This window comes from Chlamydotis macqueenii, chromosome 1 (assembly GCF_036417535.1).
Source record: "Chlamydotis macqueenii isolate bChlMac1 chromosome 1, bChlMac1.mat, whole genome shotgun sequence".
NCBI classification, from domain to species: Eukaryota; Metazoa; Chordata; class Aves; order Otidiformes; family Otididae; genus Chlamydotis; species Chlamydotis macqueenii.
This window is the reverse complement of record NC_141556.1, coordinates 184628040-184646139: the sequence shown is the minus strand read 5'-3', so window position 1 is coordinate 184646139 and position 18100 is coordinate 184628040. Positions and strand designations below refer to the sequence as shown.

General features: G+C 41.3%; 1 protein-coding gene across 2 annotated transcripts in view; it reads left to right on the top strand.

Annotated features, from left to right (window-relative positions):
• LCP1 (lymphocyte cytosolic protein 1) overlaps positions 1 to 18100 on the top strand; it is a 50822-nt gene that overhangs the window by 22330 nt on the left and 10392 nt on the right. For both annotated transcript variants that reach the window (XM_086771838.1, XM_010130195.2), the window contains exons 2-7: positions 7839 to 7929; positions 9691 to 9842; positions 10591 to 10720; positions 12097 to 12229; positions 12805 to 12886; positions 14924 to 15089. In XM_086771838.1, the coding sequence (XP_086627964.1) occupies positions 7863 to 7929; positions 9691 to 9842; positions 10591 to 10720; positions 12097 to 12229; positions 12805 to 12886; positions 14924 to 15089 (730 nt within the window). In that variant the 5' untranslated portion in view covers positions 7839 to 7862. The remainder of the gene's footprint in view (positions 1 to 7838; positions 7930 to 9690; positions 9843 to 10590; positions 10721 to 12096; positions 12230 to 12804; positions 12887 to 14923; positions 15090 to 18100) is intronic.

Sequence of the window (18100 nt, the reverse complement as noted above, 5' to 3'; positions counted from 1 at the left end):
ATTTTGCTGCTAACAAGCTGGAAACACAGGCCATGTTCTTCTTTTCTTGTATCAGACACCGGGCTTTCACAGGCCATTTAGGTCTGAGTCAGTACTTCATGACCGGACCTTCTGCCACTGGGCTCCAGTATGATGACTACCTCACAGGAATACGAAGAGAGGCTTTTATCTGTCTGCCCCTGGGTTTTGTGTCCCATCTGCCATCCTGGTTGTGAGAGGGCAGAGGTGGAGTAACACCTTGTACTCATATCCAGTGCAGCCCCTGTAGATGCTCTCCTCTTCCCCCAACTTAGTTAGCAAAGGTGGAACTGGGTGAGGCAGGGCTTTCCTTGCCAAACAGGACATCTGCTCTGAATGACTGAACATGTCTGTCAATTTGGCTTGGTTTGAAAACCAGCTTTGGCCAAAAAAAAAAAGGAATAAGAATTTTAAAAATCTCTGGAAAGCATTTCAGAATAAAAATGTTCATTTTTCTATGGAAAAATATTTTCACTTAAAAGCAAGCTAGCTTGTGTTGGTAAAGGGATAGAAAACATAAGGGAGTCAACAAAAAAATCTAGTGTATTGGATCAATTTTTGCTTTAAAAGAAAATTCCACAGACTTTGATTGAAAAATAAGATGCACACATATGCTATCTCTCTGGTAGGATGTATCTGACAGATAAAAGACACATAAGGAAAGTATTTATGGGTTCACAGCACTGCTTCTTCAATGTCTTAATTTCCTTGAAGGATTAGCACTCCCTGCCACTGAGTGGTATATTGGAAAGAGATCTCCATTTCTCTACAGCTCTGCGGATTTTCCCTTTCTAAGCCCTGTTCCTTGTATTTGATTTAGGACTCAAGCATCGCATTGACAAATAAAGTCCTTTATAAAATAGAACATTAAGAAAATAACTCATGGGCATAACTATGCTGCTTTCTGAACAGCAATAAATGTCTTTTCTCTGTGTTTCTTTAAATTGTATGCAAAATAAAATATGTGAAGTGCAACAGCTGAACAATTCCAGTGCCTGCATACATGGTGAGATTTTGCTGTTGCAGGCACCAGTCTTTTAAAATGCCTTTGGGGCAAAAAGTGCCATTTATCGTGAATCTTTATCACATACCAGGGAAGAAATATTTGCCGTAACTTCAGAAAGACTCCTCTCTGTATTTTGTATGCTGACTGAAACAGCAACATCCCACCCAGATTGAAGGTACCGTAATATGCAAGTTACACGTTTCCAAGAGAGCCAGGTATGTTTCTGTCTACTTTAGGATTTAAAATTTAACTCAGCATATTTGAGGAAATTAGAAAAAGCTTTTATCCATGTGTGTATCTATAGCTCTTTAAATAGGAAAATAGTCATGCCCCTAAGTGCATGGCTTGAAAAATTAACCTTTTTTATTAAATTCCTCACCTCTTCAAAGATGCTGCAATTCTTCACGATTCTTCAATGATTTTCAAAGTTGTTGTGCAAGATATGCATCTAATTGACATGTGGTTCAAAACCTGATGGTATTTGCTGATGCTGTCGGTCATGGTGAGTAGCTGGCTAGCTGCATAACTCACCAGCGAGGAAGAGACGTATGGATTCTAGCTTTTATCTTACATCATTAGCAGAAAAAAAAAACCTATCACAAAAAAATGTCCATGCAATCTGCCTAGAAGCTGTGACGCCAAACAGGAATAAAGGACAGCCCCATCTCTGGAAACGTTCAAGGCCAGGCTGGATGAGGCTCTGAGCAACCTGACCTAGTCAGGGATGTCCCTGCTCCTTGCAGGGGGGTTGGACTAGATGACCTTTGAAGGTCCCTTCCAACCCTAACCATTCTATGATTCTATGATTCTATGGAGGGGATTGTTTGTTTTTCGAAGGCGGCTGAACACCCTAGAGCCATCGCTGCAAGTTATCATTGTTGCAAACTGGCGGCAAGGCTGCGGAAAATTGGCATTAACGCTACTGTCTTACTTTGCTGTGCCCACGTGGTGGATCACTCTGCTGGTGCAGGGATACAAGTACATTATTTTGATCAGAACTATAAGAATAAGAACAGATAATAATAAATATATGAGAGAGAAGCATGATAACAGCAAGTATGCTGAGCATATGAAGTTCAATTGGGAGATAAACTATTATTTGTCTGATTGTCAACAAGATGGCTTTGCCTCATTTTAGTTGAGGTTTTTTGCTGATGAGCACAAGATGAAACTTTAAAATTGAGGAACTTCTACGCCAAGCTGTTGTGGTTATAGCATTGATTCTTCTTTCAACATGAGATCCACTGAATGATTTCTCTTTTTCTCACCCCTTAGTGAGAACAAAAATGACAAAAACTTGTCTCCAGAAGGAAAACATTTGTCGGAGCCTAGCTCATAAATCTTCTCTTTTCTTGACTTCTCCTCAGTCCTTCCATACCGTAGAAAATCAACTGACTGAGACATATAATTTGAACAAAAATGTGTACGGATATATGGACTTATGTGTGGGACCTTATGAGAGAAAGGTAGAGGGAAGTATTTCTGGGGAGGAATATCCTGTCAGGGATATTCTAATGAATTACCAGGAATGAGGAGGGTACCAAACGTGCAAGAAGTATGGGACAAAGATCAAATATGCTCAAGATATTCCCTTTTCCCTTATGTTTTTCTGGCCTGCAAGATGCTTCAGATCTGTCACAAGAGTTTCTGCACAATTCTGAGACCACTTCTCTTAGTCCTGCTTGCCCGTGGTGTTGTCCAGGGCTGTACATTGGGGAAGGATTGCTGGTGGTCCCTCTTTGATACCAGCTAGGAAGGAAAGGCTAATGCAGAAGAGAGCTAGGGAAGTATTCCCCAACCCTTACGGAAACCAGGACATTTGGAAATTGAATTTGTGGATGAGACAAGAAAGAGAGAAGAAAAGGAACTGGAGCTGTCAGCTCTGATAAAGTAAAAAGCAGAGTTTTGTGTGCGGAGGGGGACACAGTCTTACACTGCCCTGTGCAACTCTAACAACAGCTATGTTTTGCAACAGTGAGTGACTCTTGTTTCATCACTTTCAGAAAAAATAAACAACTTTGAAGAGAAGATAGCAGAAGAAATAGAGAAATTTATATATGACAGGGAACACACGTGCAATCCTTTATCTGAACAGTCTCCAACAGCTAGAGTGGTCACCGTATTATTAACAAAGTACTAGTGTGTTAACAAAATAAAGCCCTGATGGTGAAAAGTGAGTAAATATTAGTAATTTATTCAACTTTCTCAACACCAAATTCACATTTAAGCAATTCCTGATGACTTAAATATGCGTTTGTGAAATGTAATGTTGCCCCATGAAATTTGCTTCTTTGCTTTGGGGAGAGGTACGACTTCATGTCTGGCTATAAAGTGCGGTTTCACATCTTCAAGGTTTTAATTGCCTTGCTTGCAATAAAGCTTAAACACCAGAGAAGTGGAGGAAAATATGAGACAAGGTAACCATTTAAAACAAGTTTTGGAAACCTTTAGGTTTTAATGGCTTTGCTATTTATTATTTATGTTGCATGGTGGGTGCACACTTTGCCAAATAATACATAACCAGGCAGCTTCTCAGACTATGGCTTCGAAAGAGATGAAAGAACATCAATATCACTGTGTTTCAATTTAGCAGTAACGTTCAGATTTGAGGTTATTTTAGTTCTTCCTGGACTGAAAATAGTTTGTCATTAGATCACTTAAAACATCAGTGTGGTAGTACGTTCTTCTGAGGGTAAGGTCAAATAAAAGGAGGCTTTACGACATGGCTGTAATGTATTGGTTTGGAAATGACAGGAGTAAAGGGAGTGCTTCATAGAGGCTCTTTTGATATCAGTATGTTATGATTCTCAGCAGTTTAGGTGAGACCGTTTTCCCTTTTTTACATTAACCTGTAACTCAACAGTCTTCTGGGGAGGAAGGAGTGTATTTGCACAACTTTATTTTGCTTTTGCAATAGTAGGTTTATGCTGTTTGCCAAACAAGAACAAAATGTCACTTCCAGGCAATGTGTAATCCGGATGTCCTGATGCCATCTAAAGCTCAGGCTGTCTCAAGGAGTCTTTTATTTTCCTTCTGAATTTTTATTACCTTCCATTTCTTTCTTGCTGGCAGTTCCACTGTTTTCTGCAGTTTCAGTGCCTTCACTATAGTTCCACTATAGCTGTCTTCCCTTCTTCAGCGTCTTGCCTTCACATCCGAGCATGTGCTGACTTTCATCTTGTTCTCTCTAAGGAACTTCAGTTCTTTCACTGATCTTCTATGATGCCAAGTTCAAGATTCTTCCTCCCAGCTGCTGATGACCTTCAAAATCTCGTTTGTGATGATAGCTTAGCAGTTTGCATTCATTCCTTCTCAAATTCCCCTCCCTCTTGCTGTGACTCCCTGCTGCACAGCTCTTCTCTTTACTTCTTGCCATACATCTTTGTGCTCAAAGCCATCGCCTGGTTCTCATCTCCTGATTTTCTCTTTGTTCCTCCCTCAGCCCCTCAACAGCTATTGCCTTCAAAGAAGCTGTTTCAACTTGTTTATATTGCCTGTCATCTCCACATGTTCTCCTTTGCTGTTATACTGTCCTCTGAGTTTTTTTTTCTCCACATCTGTCTTGCCATACTGATTCTGCAAATGGTTTGGAGCAGAGCAGTGCACCGAATGCTTACAAGTGCCTTGTGGATTATCAGCAATTGGACTATTGACCTGGGGCAGTTGGATGCCCTCTTGACGGGATGCCCAAGGTATTTTCAGTTTGCATGGAGGACAGTGAAGTGCTGGAAGTGTTTATCTCCTAGAAGCAAATGACTCTGCTCTTGGCTGATAAAATCAGAAGGAAAATATTAGGCCTGACCTCCCCCACCATTATCCCAAAGCATTTTATCTTTCTGTGTGCCTAAATATCATAATTTACTTTTAATGATCTAAGCAAAGTAAGCACTTTATATATACTGAAAAATAGCTTTTTTAAAGTAGATTTGCTTCTTTTTGCTGTGTGTTGCTAAAGCTTTGGACTTTTGCTCTCTTGATTTCCCTATGTCTTGTTTTTACTACTTGAACAATTAAAAAAAATTACACCGATTTTTTAATGGTGAATAATTCTGAAACCTTTAATCTGAAAATTCTGGTTTTGATTAATTGAGTGTAAATTGGAGGCCTTTCACGCCCTTTGCAGAGGTCTTCTGGGTGCAGGTGACCCTAGAAGACCCACAGCAAAGACTTTCAGCTCTTTCCCTGCCTTTATTGCAGTCCCTTGCCAAATCCAGGACTAGAGGTAACCCTGAAACTGTGGGAAGGTGGTAGCTATAAAGGGATTTTCTTGCTGGTATGGATTTTTGGTGGCAGATGTACTGTGATGGGCACCAGTGTCAAACCCTTAGAGAGATGATGCGTTGCAATGCAGTTCACCTGCCAAAAGAGCTGTGCAGATGGCAGCGCAGGGCTGGCTGACAGGGTGCCTCTCCGAATCTCACCACTGCTTAAAAAGAGAGTGGGCTTTTAGTCAGCAATACCAGGTGATGTTAGACGCTGGAGCTGACAGGCTGAAATCAGGAAATACCAAGGGGATGAAAATGCAGTTGTGTGTTGGAGCAGGCAGTGACGATACCTCCATTGCCCCAGTACAACTACTCCTCAGGTCATCGAGGACGGGTTCCCACGCTCAATACAGAGTCATCTCATTTCTTGGCTAAGCATAGCCACCTTTACAACATAATATTGACCTAAAAAATGTGTCAGCAGAGTTCATTACAGCAAAACTCTTCATCCTGTTGTGTATTATTAGTATAAAAGCCCAGGCATGTAAACATGTACTGTTTATAGAATTCTCCGTATTTAACAGATCAGCTAGTTACTGTAAGAGGCCACAACTTCTTATTCAATCAAGAAAAGTCCATTTTATGATGGTGATAATTTTTTCTCAAGGTTGTAAAACTTTTTGCAAAAATAATGTTATAGACAACAATCTGTGGCGTTTCTTATCTGTTAAGTTCTTGAACGATCTTAATGCTATTAAAAGTTGTGTCACAAATTGTATTGCTTGATCAAGTGACCAGACTGGAAGGGATGATTTTGCAGTGGAATATGGATTTTTTTTGCTGGTAGTGTAAGATTTTCCTTTGTCCAGGTGCATTTTAGGTAATCCACACGTTGTAAAACCACACAGAAAAACAACTCTTTTTCTGTCGCAAAAACAGCAGAAAAAGATTGATAATGAGGAATCAGAGCCAGGAAAGATACCAGGATGAAGGAGGAAGACTATGGATCTAATTTTCCCCTATATAAATCACATTGCTAGTGGATCACAGGGATTTTTACAGGTAATCCTTGAAATTATGATGGTTAAAACCACTTTTAATATTATATTGGTATTTCAGTGGCAATCACCAGCTCCGTTGTGCTGAAAACTGCACATAGATTCTTGTGCCCCAAGGCTGCATTATGGATTACGCTGCATTTCTCTAATTACGAAGATTGGAGTGGATGAACAGATTTTTCTCTGGAAGCTGTCCTCACTCTAAAATCACAGTGATGAGGCAGATAAAGGTTGCATGATACTACAGGGAGACAGCAGACCGAAAGCCAACCACGTGAGATTGCCTTTGGGCTATTTCAAAGCCATGTCCATAGTGGTTCTCACAGATACAAGGAATCAATGCATGAGTTCAGGAGAGCATTAAATCTGAAGCCCAGATAGTCTGTACAGAACTCTGTCTTTGTAGAGGGCTATAGCAAATCTGTAATTTTAAAAATGATCCCTGTATATCTTTCTATAAAGTTTGGAATCCAAGCCTCCAGGATACAATGTTGGTTTTAGTCCAGGAGTGAGGTATTTCTGATTTTTTTTCCTCATTTGAACACTGTAGCTACAGCAACCACTTTCCAGGATCAACTCACGTTTCCATTCTATTCTATTTAAATAGTTGCTTGGTTAATTAATACTTAAAGAGACACAGGACACTAGAGTCATTCTCACAAATATAGAATAGTAGATAGTTCAGTCTCCTGAACAGTTTCATCATGAATTGATGCAAGGGACAGTAGGTGCATGAAAAAAACGGAGGGGTATAATGTGCATCTTCTGGCAGTGTATTAAATGATGTGACAAATGACTTTCCCTTTCTGATTATTATGATTATTATTCCCTTTCCTTATTCTGATTATTGGAAAGGGAAAGTCTAATCCTTCCTCCTGCTTTATATCTTTGATGAGAGGAAAGGCAGGAAAACTCCTTCCAACCACCCATTCCTAAAGTGACACCCAGTCTCAGGCATTAACTTAGGTACTTTGGAGGGCAAGTCCCTAAACTTTCCCCGAAGCCAGGAAGAGAAGTAGCCCTCTGGGAAGCCCAACCTGGTGCTCTGAACAGCACCAGGAGCTTCTCTCCATCCATCCACCCTGCAAGGGTGACCATCCTCATTAGATACCCAAAGGTAGGTGGTGCAAATACCTCGTGGGGCTCCGGCTCCAACCCAGAGCCCCGGGAGCAGGCAGGGCTCCCGCTTCTCTGCTAGCGCTGCTGAAGAAGCACATGGTGAATTGTGTTTCTGAAGGGGGAATAACAAGAACCAACATGATTTTGTCCACTTTCTCCATGCGAAACAAAAGTTAGCAGAAGTAGGATTTAATGAAATTAAATTAGTATAAATAAAATTGTCGGGATTTTGAGTAGGGCCTGGCAAAACAACAGGAGGGACATGGACGCAGAATTTTCACTTCTCTTGCTTTTGGGATGCAGAGAGGAACTGGGTTTTTAGCTCTGGGGACTGCTCAGAGGCTTTGAAAATCCAAGTGAAAATCCCTCTTTTTCATCACAATTACAAACCCAATAAGGCATCAAATAAAAACAAGTGCTTTCTTCTTGCAGACCTGCCACTTGGAGAAATAAGAAATGGCATCAACAGCACACTTCTCGGAGGAGGAGATGGCAGAGCTACGAGAGGCTTTCAGCAAAGTCGGTGAGTACGGCAAACAGGAAAGACACGGCAGAAGTGTGAATTCGTAGCAAGCTCTTTTCTCATGTACTGGCCAGTCGTGAGGAAACGGAACTTATTCCAGCGCTGATCTGCTGTGTCACAGAAACCACAGAAAGGCCTTCTGCTGCCACGGCAGGCCTCCTAGATGAAACCACATCAGCATGCTGCGGAGCAATGGCCCCTTACCGGGGAGAGACAGCAGGGCACTGAGCAGCAGGGTTTATGAAATAACCTCAAAAGCTGCACAGAAAACCATGCTGGGAATATTATCAAGTGTTTTCCTAAGAATATTATTTATTTGTGATAAATTATTTGGAAGGTCAAAAGGTTTTATTCTAATGTAAATTGAGTATTCCCTCTGGGGAGGAAGAGTCTGGAGAGGACAAATGTGCAAATGGCTACAAAATTTGTGATCCCTTAACTATGACCTTTCAAGCCTCATATATTTTTAAAGTGTGTGTTTCCTTTCCAAGCCTTTAAAGGTCTCATCTGATTTGTCTCTCTTTAAAATCACGCAGACCCATCACTGTCTACCCAAATCCTAAGAAAAGGTCCTTGTGCTTCTCACAGCTCACTTAACTTTTGTTAGCAGATCTGTCAGCCTCATTGGATTATGTGTTAATTGGTTGTCCTTGCTGCTTCAGGTGATGGCTGTTTGATTTCTGAGCACACAGTGGTCCAGGCTGGGAATCTTAAACACCCCATGCACTGACAAGGCAAATGCTGGGAGGAAGCTCTTGTTCCTCTCCCAGACATTTCCCTCTCCAAGTCTGGATCCTTTTGCTGTATGACTTGAGAAATGGATAGGATGCTCTTTGCAATCTGTATTAATCTGTGCTACTGATGCTGAGAGCTGAGTGCCTTTTTGCAGCGTGCAACAAAGTGGCTCACATTGCAACTTACCACGCAGGAAATCAGCACACGCTTCTTTGAAATCACCTCGGCCTCTGGGCTGGGGAAAAAGAGCTTGCAAAACAAGAAACACACAGAGAGATATAAAAATAGAAATATATAACCATATATAACTTTATATATATATGTATATAACTATGTACATATCCACAGTGTTTTAACAGAAACTCTCCACATGATAGACTCAATTTCCTGGAGATTTTCACAAACTGGTGGAGAAGAAAGGATTATTTAACCTGTATTGATGATCTTCTCATAAAATGCTACGCTGGATCTTGCAACAGGCTCCGCAGTACTATCCATGTTAGCACCATCGTAGAGAAAGACCCAAGTTTTTATTTTAAGGATGATCATATGCAGTTCCAACTCTCTAAACTCATGACTTCTGATGATACTAGATGCAGAATACAGGCCAAAATCACAAGTTATATCTACGAATATATGCATGTATAAGGTGTAACTCTGTATTGTGTCAACTCCATTTTCTTTAGCTGTTCTGTAGACAGGATGCTCCCTCTATAAATCGCATGTTTGTCTATATGTAAACATTGGAAAGTCAATTATATCAATCTAAACCTAGCTTTGCTAAAATATTACTATATTTCTAAAACATATAAATGCATCATTGTTATTTTTTGTTTGTTAAATGGTGATTGTAATTTTTTTCTTGGGTGTGAATGACACCACAATGGTTGAAAATACTGGATTTCAGGATAACAAATCTTTATATATAATGTACCCTTCCCCAGGTAAGATGAAAGCAACAGCCTTTGTGTGTATAAAATGTCATTGGGCTATGTAGAATCTAAATGTTTGCTCTAACCTTTGCAGATATCAGTGGAAACGGTTTCATCCACGCCAACGATTTAACAGATGTGTTGAAGGCGGCCAATCTCCCTCTCCCAGGATACAAAGCCAGAGAACTCATTCAGAATTTGACAACCACAGGGAATGGCAGGATCAGTTTTGATGAATTTATTTCAGTAAGTAAGATGTTATTTATTTCAGTAAGATGCTAGGCAGGATACTCAAGGTGGTCCCCAGGGCACAAGAGGCACAAGCACAGAGCCTCATGGGGGACCTAGTTCATCCAAGGAGTCCCCTCACTAGAAAAGATGAGAGCAGGAGGTAACCAAACTAGAAATCTTGCAATTAACTGGGACAAGTTACATGAATGCTGCTGCATATTGAATAGACTTAATATTTTTCAGTTTGGCTGATGCAGCAGGATAAAGTTTTGCAGTTATAAGTTGCAAAAAGATTATGTTCAGGCTAGATGGTTATGAAAAATTTCAGCAGACTGAAACTGAAAATTTATGCGGCATTTTTTCTATTAAAAATGTTCTCTTTCTGGTCTGAACTGGGAGAAAAGCAAATGCTGAAATAGTGGAATTTCTCTTGAGATGGAAAAACAGATTTTTACTTGTCCTTTTTTCAAACCAAAACTGTTAAAGGCCCTCCTCCTCCACATTTTAGCTCTATGGTTTCATACCCTATACATTTCTGTTACTTAGCTGATCTTTGTTCGCTGCTTTGAAAACATAAAAGCTGTGTATGATCCTGTTCTGCCACAGCAGATACACAGATCTTACACAGAAACCCACTGAATAATATGCAAGCTATGCTTCCCTATATATGAAGGAGAGAGGACATGTCTCCTGGCCCAAGAGCTCACTGGTTTAGCTTGATTTAATTCTCGGAAATTTTTAAATTGTCTCTTGTGCTTGAAAGATTTTCCAAAACCTGAAGAGTGATGATGTTGCTAAGTCGTTCCGAAAACAAATAAACAAAAAGGAGGGGATCTGTGCTATCGGTGGGACATCCGAGCAGTCCAGTGCTGGCACACAACACTCTTACTCAGGTAGGTACAGCTGTCCTGCACTGATAGCAACTGGGAACAAATGTGCTGTGGTGAACTGGGGTGGACAGAGCTGTGGCTACAGAAGGAAGCTCCATCCAGCCTAGCTTCCATACCTTAAATGCATTGCAGCTGTGCTGGAGAACAGCCTCCTGGCATGGCTGCAGCAGCACAAGGACCAGCCTGTTGCTGTCCCTGCTTACCACGGAGGAAAGGCACAGGTTCCTCGCTGTTGCTAACCCATTTCCTTGTACATTTTACCAGAAGTCTGGTAGCCTCTCTGTAAACTCACCTGTAACCAAATGGCTCCTGACCTTTTTCTAAAGAGGGCATGACCCCATCAGGGCTTTTCTCCCAGCCTATTTCTCCAAGCTGAAAGTTTGCGGCAGCCATGGTTGCTTCTGCTGCCTCCTGGGGACAGCCCACTCTGAAGCAGCTCCGTGGGGAGAAGGTCCCACCCTTGGCTGTCTTCTGCAGGGGCAAGGGTGGGGAACTGACTCTCTCCGGGGAAGGGAGAGCAGAGGATGCTTCCTAGGTCTCCACCTACCCAAGCACAAAGGACACCTTCTCTGAGCTACTAGGAGCACTGTGAGCTGCTGGTGGTACAGCATAACTACGTTACAGCCCTATTGGACTAGAGGGAACGTTTGCCCATTACCTTCTGAATGCTCCCTGTCAGAGAGCAATCCTTACCAAGCTCTTCTAGATATTCCATATGTTGAGGGTGCTGTGTACAATACAGAATTCACTTACTTGAACTTATTTGAAGTTACGTGGGATTTTGATTTAGCAGAGTAACAGAACAATGCATTCAAATTATGATGCAAGTACAAATTACACTTAGGAGAGCATAGCAACTGCAGCATACAGTTTGAACTTCCTTAACCAGTTTTTATAATATGCTTGCCCCCATGGCACCAGGCAACTCCAGTCAGCGGGAAGGAGTATTAACCAGCTCAAGCCCATTACTGTCTTCAGCTCATTTGCCCGTTGCCTCAGAGCATTCTTCCCTTGTAGGGTTTTGTTGATCAGTCACACTAGTGGGAGAGTCTTCTGCCCCAGGAGTTAGAATCATAGAATAGAATCACAGAATGGTTTGAGTTGGAAGGGACCTTTAAAGGTCATTTAGTTCAACTCCCCCTGCAACGAACAGGGGCATCTCCAACCAGATCAGGTTGCTCAGAGCCTCATCCAACCTGGCCTTGAACATTTCCAGGGATGGAGCATCTACCACCTCTCTGGGAAACCTGTTCCAGTGTTCCACCATCCTCATTGTAAAAAATTTTTTCCTGATGTCTAGTCTGAGTTCTGCCTTTGTAAGTAAACTGATGATAGAGGTATTGCACAGCAAACTGATGGATTTGGTATTGTGTCCACAGAGGAAGAAAAGTATGCCTTTGTCAATTGGATTAATAAAGCCCTTGAGAAGGACCCTGACTGTAAGCACGTGGTCCCAATGAATCCAGAAACAGATGACCTCTTCCAGGCGGTCGGTGATGGCATTGTGCTTTGGTAAATAATACCTGTCTTTCTCACAAATGGGAACTATGAGTCTGCAGAAACTAATGTCTCTGCTTAAATGGAAGCTGCTGACTTTACATTAAATTCATGAATCTTTGCAAATTCAGGGCCTTAATAATGTTAGGTTTTTGCTTATTTTATCTTTAAAAATATAAAGCTTCTTTTATGTTAAATGAGAGTTTTTCCTTGCCTCTGGACCTTTGCAATAAGATGAAGTCAGTGAAATTTGAGGAGTTACTTGGTTTTATTTTCATCCAAGGACTCTTAGGAGTGCACACAAAGCAGCATGAGATAGTGAGTACTTTCACAGAAATTTTCTGCACAATAAAACCTTGTGGCATTCTTGGCCTCACACCTGTAGTACCTGTGTGACCCAAAAGAATTGCTTGAGTATTGCATGTGTGCTTATCTGTATACGTGTAAAAACAGAGGCTGACTATCTATATTTGTTCAGTAACTCTCCAGGTCTTTGACTTGTCTTACAGTGCAGTGACAAACGCTGTATCAGTATTTTGTGCACGCATACGTAGTAGTGTATTTCTTGTTGTTTTTTCTTTTATTTCCAGTAAGATGATCAACTTTTCGGTGCCAGATACTATTGATGAGAGAACAATCAACAAAAAGAAACTCACGCCCTTCACAATACAGGTACTAAAATACAACATAATTCTTTGCTTTACTATTAGGATGCTTTGATAGAATAACTTAGAGCAAAGGCTGGAGATATCATGGTCCTGCCCAACACAATCAGGCAAAGTTGCTTGTGGCAAAGTGAAATGTTCAGGTCCACATCATAAAAACATGAAGACTGGTACTTCTGTTTCTTTCCAAACATATAAGCAATTTGACTAAACAAACCATGTTTGTATTTGCACTTAACACAACATATAATGTTAACCAGTTCAAAGGTTTAGATAGCTTTGTGGTAGATGCCATAGAAATGCAAGAGCAACTAGATAATATGGTGACCAGTTCCAGTTGGAGTAGCTCTCAGAAGGCCAAACTCCACATCTAAGGTCACGCAGGCTATGGACTTGAATTCACAATTGCTGTGTTGCAGTTTGATGTCCTCACAAAATGCTAACTGTGATCCAGGAAGTGCCATGGTGAGCAACATGCCTGAGATGGGACCATGGCCTTTGCCTGCCTTTTACAATCTGAGCTATTTCACCTTGAATACTGACTCCCTTCTTTGTTTCTATCATGTGCACATGTATATGATTTTAAAATTGGACCAAAAAAAAGCTAATTTTCACCTATTTAAAGTTTATTGCGTTACTCATACAGCAGTACACAGAGAGATATTTTTATATGAACAGTTATCTATGTATCTGGGTGCAGAATGTAAATAGATATATGGAATAGATATGAACCTAACCTAGTTTAGCTCTCAGCTGCTCTGATTTGATGGAACATTAGCCAGGCTCAAGTAAGCTCAGAAGCCATTAAATTGGATTTTTATGCTGTATACCACATTTTTCAGTTCTAATCATTTTGGTCAGCAGCATAACTTAGTGATGCAGCTCAGATCAATCCCTGTCGCACATAGACATGATTTGATCAATATAGCTTCCTCTTTAACTTAACCCTTTTACAGCTGTCTGGTGGAGAAAAGGTAATTAATTTGAAATGCTCCAATTTTTCTAGCTTATGAGAATTTACACTATGTCTCTCTGCATTTTGTATCTAATCAAATCTCTCTGTCATGTCAGCAGTGATGAAATTCATGTGAAAAATTGCAAATCTGTGTGATAAATTATATTTTCCGGGCTTCTTTGCCTGCTTTACTTGCCCTCTGTTTACCAAGCAACCTTTTTGAATAGTGCAGACCTGTGGGTCAGATTTCCTTATATCTTTTGTTTTAAACGGGAAATAAGTGGCGAAGGAACATAACGTTCCTGAAACACCACTTTCTTTCTGCCCCTCACTGTGAAACACAGAATCCCTCTGCTTCCACTGAACACTCCCAAACCAGGACTCCATACTCCAAAGTTCAAAAAGAGAATATCCAGGCTTGACTAGTTCTGACCTTGGCTGAAATGAAAAGTTAAAAACTCAAGAGGTTTACTCATACTGATTTCTATGACCATGTGCTTTTTGTATACACTGCCACCTAGCAACTTATTTGTATCATAGGTGTTAGGCCACAGAAATGATCAGAGGGCTGGAGCACCTCTCCTATGAAGAAAAGCTGAGAGAGTTGGGGCTGTTCAGCCTGGGGAAGAGGACGCTCTGGGGAGACCTTATTGTAGTAGCCTACAAGGAGGTCTATAATAAAGATGAGGGCCAAACTTTTTTGCAAGGCCTGTTGTATAGGACAAGGTGTTATGGTTTTAAACTAAAAGAGGGTGGATTCAGATTACAATGAGGGTGGTGGAACACTGGAACGGGTTGCCCAGAGAGGTGGTGGATGCCCCATCCCTGGAAACGTTCAAGCCCAGGTTGGACGGTGCTCTGAGCAACCTGATCTGGTTGGAGAAGTCCCTGCTTCTTGCAGGGGGTTTGGACTAGATGACCTTTAAAGGTCCCTTCCAACCCAAACTGTTCTATGATTCTGTAATTCTATGTACGTAAATGCATTCACAGTGAAGCTGCTCACAAATTTCACTAGTTTTTGCTGTCTCCCTTCCTGTGTCCCCAGCTCTCCAGTTACTGCATCATTCAGAAGTTTTCTTCTTTCCCTAGGAAAATCTGAACCTGGCCCTGAACTCTGCTTCAGCCATTGGGTGCCATGTTGTTAACATTGGAGCTGAAGACTTAAAAGAAGGGAAACCTTACCTGGTTTTGGGTCTTTTATGGCAAGTCATCAAGATTGGTCTCTTTGCTGACATAGAGATCAGCAGGAATGAAGGTATGTATGGCTCTTCATTTCAGTGCTCTCCTGTTATCACTGAACAGTCTTTATGATAAAGCTCTTTTAAAAAAATCTTAATTCAATTTTTTCTTCAAGTATTTATTGTCAAGTCTTCTTGACTGCTGTAATTTTCCTGGCTCTTCACAAGTTCCAGCAATCCAAAGTTCAAGGCTGTGTGTAGGCTTGTGTATGCAGAGCGGATTTCATGCACATTGGGTCAGGAATGATGGCCTACAACCAGGTACATTGGTGCTTTGGCACTAAATCTGGGATAAGGAAAAGCTACACTGCATTCAGGAAGCTTTGCTCTTTTCTTGCTCTTGGTTGCAAAACATGTCCTCTTCCTCTGTGAAATCAGAGAATCACAGAATAATTTAGGCTGGAAGGAACCTTCAGAGGTCCACTCCAGAGGTCCTCTGGTTCAGCCATCCAACTACCCACTTACAGCAGTACCAGTTTCAAGGTTAGATGAGGTTGCTCAGGGTATTTTCCAGTGCTCTCTGGGCAGCTTGTTCCAGAGCACAACCACTCTTGCTGTGATTAATTTTTTTTCTTATATCTAATTGGAATTTCCCTTTCCGCACCTTGTGACTGTAACTTGTCATGCCTTTGCTGCGCATACTGGGAAAATACAGCTCCAGCCCCTCTATATTTGTTGAAGACAATACATGTTCCCCTCTGAGACCTCTTTCCAGGCTAAACAAACCCAGTTTTCCATCCTTTTCACCACATACTCCAGCCCAGCAATCTTGGTCTCCCTCCACTAAACTCGCTGCAGTTTGTCAATATCTCTCTTGTACTGGGGAGCCCCAAACTGGACACAGCATTCTAGATGTGTCTCACCTATGCCATAATTCTCTGTGAAATAGTTTCAGTGTGAGGCTGTGGATGTGTACATGCAGCCACATGGCACCTCATACTGCTGCTTTGTTCCCTGCACCTCTGGTTAGTCCGCTCAGCCAACAGTGACACTTCTTTTCTCCAGTTACCATGCAAGTGTTACCTTCATTGCTTTACCCCTTGCACAGTTCTATCCCTTTCGTAGCCAGAGCCACTAGTTTCCAGAGTTCCCAGTTCCCATTCCTTTGCAGGTAGCCTTACTCTGCTTAATAGCTATTTTTACCTTTCTGGTATTTTCTCCTTTACTTCTCATCTCAGACTTCAGTTTGTCAGGGTAGACAAGCCAAGATAATTTTGATTTCTTTTCAGGTTCTCTCTTTCCCTGATAACCCTTCTCTGCAGCTGTTCCAGGTGAAATTTCCCTTTCTTGAATATGGTACACTGTATTTCCAATGAACTCTCATGAGCACATGGTATCAAGGCAGTACTACATCCCAACCTCTACAGGAAATACCTGGGATGCACTAATATCATGTTTGGTTTTCCCCTAGTCATATAACGTGGCAGCTCAGAGTAGCTCAGAAGACATCTGATACACTCAAGTTGTTCTCAGCCTCTTTTCTTATAAGCTTTTAGCTAATAGCAGTTACTCATATTAATTCCCTAGTGAATGTCTCTGAATATGGCACTATTAAATTACATTCCATTTTTATTAGTAATTTAGTTATTTCTATCTGATTTCCTGGTCATCCTCTGTATTGACTATGCCACCTAGTGAATATCATCATCAGATTTGTAGCACATCGCTAGCATTTGTGCCAAAATAATTGATGCAAAAAAAAAGGGAAAACAGTAAACCAAAAATCAGTCTATAATCAACTCCACAAGAATCCTTCTTCCAGCCTACTTCTCTCAGTGTTAACATTGTTCTCTTCATAAAGTCCATTGTCTACTTTCAAATGCTTCTATTGTCCCCTTCTGGTTCAGTTTAACCCTATAGCACCCTATATCAAATTATCTATGGAACTCCAGATATAGTAGGTCTCCACCATTTCCTTTATGTAGCACATCCCTATTTCTTTCAAGGAATGATAAACGATATCAGAAGGAGGTCAGAGTAGTGTGACACACTTTCCCTTTTTATCACATTAACAATTAGTTTCCATGTTATTCATTTTCTATTGAAAACTTGTTCTAAAGCCTTTCATGCTCCAGAGATCAGCTGAGTATCCTGCAGTTGCAAGGGTCGATCCTTCCCTCCTGCCTCTTCCTCCTTTTATGAACATAACTACTATGATAATTTTTCTATATAAGTACAGTATCTTCTCCAACTGACAGATGAGTTAACCCTACTGGCCCATGAGCCCATGAAGTCATGTGCAAATTCTTCAGAATATCTGTGTGGATCCAGTTTCAGTGTGAAGGTCACTGAGATTACTTTCATCTAAGCTGCAGAAAGTCTGTGTTCATTTTTTCATTCCCATCTTGCCCCTGTGCTCCACATCACTATGTCCAGCTCTGGAGCCCTTAGCACAGAAAAGACACCTGTTGGAGTGGGTACAGAGGAGGGACACAAAAATGATCAGAGGGCTGGAGCACCTCTCCTATGAGGACAGGCTGAGAGAGTTGAGGCTGTTCAGCCTGGAGAAGAGGAGGCTCCAGGGAGACCTTATAGCGGTCTTCCAGTACCTCAAGGGGGCTTATAGGAAAGATGGGGAGAAATGTTTTAGCAGGGCCTGTTGCAATAGGACAAGGAGTAATGGTTTTAAACCAAAAGAGGGTAGATTTAGACTAGCTATAAGGAAGAAATTTTTTACAGTGAGGGTGGTGAAACACTGGAACAGGTTGCCCAGAGAGGTGGTGGATGCCCCATCCTTGAAAACTTTCAAGGCCAGGTTGGACGGAGCTCTGAGCAACCTGATCTGGTTGGAGATGTCCCTGCTCCTTGCAGAGAGGTTGGACTAGGTGACCTTTAAAGGTCCCTTCCAACCCAAACTATTTTATGGTTCTATTATAATGTTTTAATTAAGGTCTGAAGCAAGGAAATTGGGTAGTTCTTAGACCACACTGAAATTGTCTTGCATTTCTGTGTGATCCAGTACTAGATCCACAACTAACAGCCTTGTCTGCATTTTATTGATGGGACTCTTTTTCTGTTTGTGTCATCT